General features: G+C 43.5%; 1 protein-coding gene across 1 annotated transcript; it reads left to right on the top strand.

Annotated features, from left to right (window-relative positions):
- Positions 1-1244: 1244 nt before the first annotated feature.
- Positions 1245-4899, top strand: cyp1a (cytochrome P450, family 1, subfamily A). The gene is made up of 7 exons (XM_049718450.1): positions 1245-1405; positions 1510-2390; positions 2670-2796; positions 3183-3272; positions 3346-3469; positions 3535-3621; positions 3694-4899. The coding sequence occupies exons 2-7, from the start codon at positions 1551-1553 to the stop codon at positions 3989-3991; spliced, it is 1566 nt and encodes a 521-aa protein (XP_049574407.1). The 5' UTR covers positions 1245-1405; positions 1510-1550; the 3' UTR covers positions 3992-4899.
- The last annotated feature ends 669 nt before the right edge of the window (positions 4900-5568 follow it).

Below are 5568 nucleotides of genomic sequence, written 5' to 3'. Positions count from 1 at the left end.
TCTAGATAATCTCAAAGAAGATAACTTAATTCTATTAACACAGCAACTTTTCTCTTATAACATTCCAGAAGTAATTAATTTTTTTAAACCTTTTTCACTTTGCAAACTCTGAGAAACTCCAATTTTTTTATAACGATCATATTGAACCGGTCTACCCCCGCATTCGGATACTCCTCCACCCCACCCCACCCTGCCCTGCAAGGTTCGCAACCTCAAAGGGGAGGTGAAGGTTTGATCGCTGCGCTCTCACGCAACTGGTCAATGTTTAACTCCGGCTAACAGGTACTAGCACGCAATGGCATTCGACCCGAGTGCTTTATCAGGACTTAGCTCTGCTTGGGTGGTAGATGTTGTCATGATGCCCTTTCCCACCTCGGCGCAACCCTCCCCCGACACCGACCCCTGCACTATTAGACTCCACGTGTAATTTCATACAACAAAATTCACATATTACACACACGCACACAAAAACAGCTGAGTCGTCACTTTTGTTGAACGTGCAAGTGGGTAATCAAAGTCGAGTGTATCAAGCAGCCATCACATCATGACCCTCAAATGATATTGTAAATTTAGCGGCAGGGATATTAGACTGGCAATTAAATTCTTATCGCATTGTTCTTCTAATCTTGTAACATGACGAGTAAAATTTTTGCAATCTTGCGTTTTTTTTTCTGTACTGTTTTGTTTTTATTCTTGTAATAATATGACTTTTTTTTTTTTTTTTACTTTAGGCCTTTTTTCTTTCCTGAGAAACTTTGCACACTTAGACCCCCTGCAGAGTCAGTTTCTCCTTCTGTCATGTTAATGATTATTTTTTTATTTTTTTTTTTAAAGAGAATTTGAAGAGCTTCTTCTGCTGACGGCGAAAAGAGTCGTTCGTGTTCACACCCAAAAAGGCGCAAACACCCGTTTTAACCTGCAGCAAGCTGCGGGCGTCAGCTAAAAGCCCAAAACAAACTTTGTGTAAATTTATGCCACACCTCAGCTGTACACAAAAAAAAGAATCCCGTAATTTTGTTGTGAAAACATTACATCTTTATTCATTCTTTTTTCATTTAAGGTTTCTAGTCATAAAAATGAAACCAATCACAGCCCCGTAATGACTTTATGAACAACATCAAAGCATGCTCAAGTAATAAATATCTGTCGCATATGCACGAGAGCATTTCGAAACATGCAATCACACATGCAAACACACACACACACACCTTCTCAGCGCACTAGACTTCATTCATAACAAACAGAAGGAGGGGTGATTACATCACGGGCTGCAGCCAATGAAGTGGAGGAGCACGCTATAAAGCAGAAGCCCATTCTGGCTTTTGGGGACACAAGAAGTGTCAACTCGGGCCTGAGCATTTGGGAATTTGTTGACTCCTCTCGGATTGCATCTCTTTCCTTCAAGGTAAATTCATTTCTTCAGCTTCAGTTCAAATAATAAATCAAATGTTAGTTCTCGGCATGCTGCACAACTTCCCAGCCCCAACGCTCCTCTGCCTCCATTTCCAGGTGCTTTGATATTCCAGCCAGAAATTTCGAAGCCGGTTGCCATGGCGCTAATGATACTACCGCTAGTGGGGGCCTTGTCCGTGTCGGAGGGTCTGGTGGCCGTGACCACGTTGTGTTTGGTCTACCTGTTGCTCAAGTCCATGCGCGGCAACATTCCCGAGGGGCTCCGAAGGCTCCCGGGGCCCAAGCCCCTCCCTATCATCGGCAACGTACTGCAATTGGGGAAAAGGCCTTACCTGAGTCTTACCGCCATGAGCCAACGCTACGGCTCCGTCTTCAAGATCCAGATCGGCATGCGTCCCGTGGTGGTGCTGAGCGGCGGCGAAACGGTGCGACAGGCGCTCATCAAACAGGGAGAGGACTTCTCGGGCAGACCCGACCTGTATTCCTTCCGCTACATCAACGACGGCGAGAGTTTGGCCTTCAGTACCGACAAAGCGGGTGTGTGGCGGGCTCGCCGGAAGTTAGCCTACAGTGCCTTGAGATCTTTCGCAACTCTGGACGGCACCTCGCCGCAGTACTCGTGCATGCTGGAGGAGCACATCTGCAAGGAGGGCGAGTATCTGGTGAAGCAGCTGGAGAAGGTCATGAAAGTCGACGGAAGCTTCGACCCCTTTCGGCATATCGTCGTCTCCGTGGCTAACGTCATCTGCGGAATGTGCTTCGGACGCCGTTACGACCACGACGATCAAGAACTTCTGAGCCTGGTGAATCTGAGCGATGAATTCGGACAGGTGGTGGGCAGCGGCAATCCCGCCGATTTCATCCCGGCTCTTCAGTATCTGCCCAGCGCCAGCATGAGGGCGTTCGTGGACATCAATAACCGTTTCAACACCTTTGTCAGGAAGATTGTGGTTGACCACTACGCCTCTTTCAACAAGGTATTGCCCGCCCGTCATAAATCATAATTTATCTTCCAATTTCTCACTCAGTTTTGTTCAATTTATGAATTCTTTGAGAAGAGAAACACAATCAGAACAATCACATAAAAAGTTTGACATTTTTGTGACATCACACCAAATGCACAAACGCTACAGTAGTATTGTGTTCAAAATCTTCAAATCCATTTAAACTTTGCCCCCCCCAAAAAAGTTATTGGGTTTGGATGTGTTAAAATTATAATTGGTGGGTTAAATCTGACCAAAAGTTCCCAATTTTAGGACAACATTCGGGATATCACCGACTCCCTTATCGATCACTGCGAGGACAGGAAGCTGGACGAGAATTCTAACATCCAGGTGTCGGATAACAAGATCGTAGGGATCGTCAACGACCTCTTCGGAGCAGGTTAGTTGGAGTTCTTCTTTTGACTTCACTCGTTAGCATAGCCATTTATTTTGATTGGGTTGGGTCATTATTGGCGAGAGAGGTTACTGAAGATCTCTGGTAGCTAAGGTCTTGAGGTTACTAGAGATCTTTGTGGCATGTTTTGAAGTTATGGGGGACCGCCAAAGGGACTGGTAGTCTCCGGTCTAGAATGCTAATGTAGATCTTTGGAGGTGAGTGTCTCATGGTGTAACATCCTAGATGGGGATTTTTAATAGGCACCTTCAGATCTCTGGTGTAGAGATCATTTGTGGTTCCAGGGACGTTACGACATCTGACTATTGCACCATCAGCATTGATCAAAAGTCAACTTTGAATAGATAAACTGAAGTTTGATCCCACTTTAGGGTTCGACACCATCTCGACCGCCTTGTCCTGGTCCGTCATGTACTTAGTGGCTTACCCGGAGATTCAGGAGAGGCTTAATCAGGAGCTGAGTAAGTACCTGAAAAGTGGAATTCCCCCTCCCTTCATCTGAGCAGACAATTTATCAAATCTTTTCAATTCCAGAGAACAAAGTAGGACTCCAGCGCTCTCCCCTTTTATCCGACAAAGCCAACCTGCCCCTCCTGGAGGCCTTCATCTTGGAAATCTTCCGTCACTCGTCATTCCTGCCCTTTACCATCCCCCACTGGTAAGTTTTTTTTTTTTTTTTCAGATGTAGTGACAGCGTGACATCTAACCTTGTTGTCTTCTTAGCACCACAAAGGACACATCTCTGAACGGCTTCTTCATTCCTAAAGACACCTGCGTCTTCATCAATCAATGGCAAATCAATCACGACCCGTAAGTGGAACGCTACATCTATAATTGGTTTGCGGTGAAGTTTGACCACAAATTTTTCCCCGCATCTTTCAGTGAGCTCTGGAAGGATCCGTCATCCTTCAACCCGGAACGCTTCTTGAGTGACGACGGCACAGAGCTTAATAAGCAAGAAGGCGAGAAGGTGATGATCTTCGGCCTGGGCAAGCGCCGCTGTATCGGCGAGGTCATCGCGCGACAGGAAGTCTTCCTCTTCTTAGCTATTATCGTCCAGAGGTTGCAATTCCATACCATACCCGGCGAGCCCGTGGACATGACGCCTGAGTATGGCCTCACCATGAAGCACAAACGCTGCCATCTGAGAGCCACCCTGAGACCTCTTGACGTACAGTGAAGACTAAGTTCCACGAACAATGCGCTGAGCTTGGAAAATAAACGAGAACAATAACTGTCACAATTACGGACAATGTGCATTTCAGTTCATATTTCAAGACGTGTTTTCCAGACAATAACGGAGGTTAGATTCCCATAAAAATTTACGACAAGGCGAACTCGAGTAGCGAATCACAAATCAGCAATGGGACATTCTACTTCCTTGATTCACTGCTCTTTGTAGGCAGCATCTTTCGGCATTTTTTAGAAAGAAAAACATATTTGGGTGAATTTCGGAACAGCGAATCACAAACGGGTTTAATGTATTCCTCTCTCTTTGATTCGTGATTTCCGTTTAAGTCCCGCCTCCTGGCCCAGCAACACTGATTGGTCACCATGCCACTTTACAATTCTGTAATATAAGAAAGTGACTTTTAAATAACATTATACTGTATGTAGTAATATATATTTCATTTTTGTGTAACATTATGGACACAAACCGGGCCAGAGTGTCAGAATGTAATGTACAGGACATCAAATTGAAGTCAAGCAGCTAATGATGGTGTGAAGATTAATTTCTTACAAATGTCCTTTTTGTGGTTTTGAGTCCCGCTGCTATCCTGTGACTCGGAATGAAATACATATGAGCTTATACTGTTTAGATTTTATAATCCAATATAATGTGGATGTAAGGACACTGAAGCTATATTTGTATCCTAAAATGTGATTTTGTGTTTTTATCGAGTATTTTGTAAATTTATGTGCCTAATATATCGTGCGTGTGTGTGTGAGTGTGTGCGGGAGTGAATTTGATTTGCCAGGATACCAAAAAATTTCTTTTTTTGTAAGACAACAGTAAGCTAGACAATTTTGCATCGCTATCATTTTGAAGATGTGATGGTCGTCATAATAAAAATGTGCTCAACTCAACTTTGCTTCTTTTAAAATACATATTTTAAAAACAGCACAAATATAGGAACTAAGTCAGAAAACTGAGGGAAAAAAAAAAAAGTCATTTTGTTTGTCGTTTTATATCTGGCTGGTTGCCGTTCATATAATTCACACAACATGCTGAAATAACAACCAAGATTGAAAAGAAAGGAGGGAACCAAATATAGACAAACTGACGTGACACCTGAACGAGGCCCAAGTGGCTGAGCGAGCTGATTGGACAATAAAAGGGGCGGGGCTAACGAGAAAAAGGTAATGATCTAATGAGGCAAACAAAGAAAACGAACACAAGGAAACCAGAATACTGACAAAATGGACGAGGAAAGCAAACCAACTGAGAACTTGACAGCTACTGTATTTCAATGTTGGTTAGTAAAAAAAAAAAGTTTGAGAACTATTATATATATTTTGTATATTTTAGACCAGACCAACTGTGTATAATAGATGGATGGACTTCTATGCATTCATAAAACACAGCAAATTTGTTTACCTTGACTCAAACCTTTTGATAAACAAAGTCAGAGACAATTTTCTGGAAACATCCGTTATAATCCCAAGCACGTTCCATTCCTGCAACGTGCGTTGATTAATATTGTGTCTTGTGGAAACAAGGAGGCCGGGAAGGCCGAGCGGTGTTGTGTCTATTCA

This window comes from Syngnathus scovelli, chromosome 4 (genome assembly GCF_024217435.2).
Source record: "Syngnathus scovelli strain Florida chromosome 4, RoL_Ssco_1.2, whole genome shotgun sequence".
In the NCBI taxonomy this organism is placed as follows: domain Eukaryota; kingdom Metazoa; phylum Chordata; class Actinopteri; order Syngnathiformes; family Syngnathidae; genus Syngnathus; species Syngnathus scovelli.
The sequence above is the reverse complement of the archived record's forward strand: the minus strand, read 5'-3'. Positions and strand labels throughout refer to the sequence as shown.

What these genes read in the sequence shown, in the direction of transcription:
- cyp1a (XM_049718450.1), top strand. Translation starts at nt 1,551, where the DNA reads ATGGCGCTAATGATACTACCGCTAGTGGGGGCCTTGTCCGTGTCGGAG. An exon ending in CAACGACCTCTTCGGAGCAG is followed by an intron (nt 2,797 to 3,182) that starts GTTAGTTGGAGT and finishes ATCCCACTTTAG; the next exon opens with GGTTCGACACCATCTCGACC. An exon ending in GAGGCTTAATCAGGAGCTGA is followed by an intron (nt 3,273 to 3,345) that starts GTAAGTACCTGA and finishes TTTCAATTCCAG; the next exon opens with AGAACAAAGTAGGACTCCAG.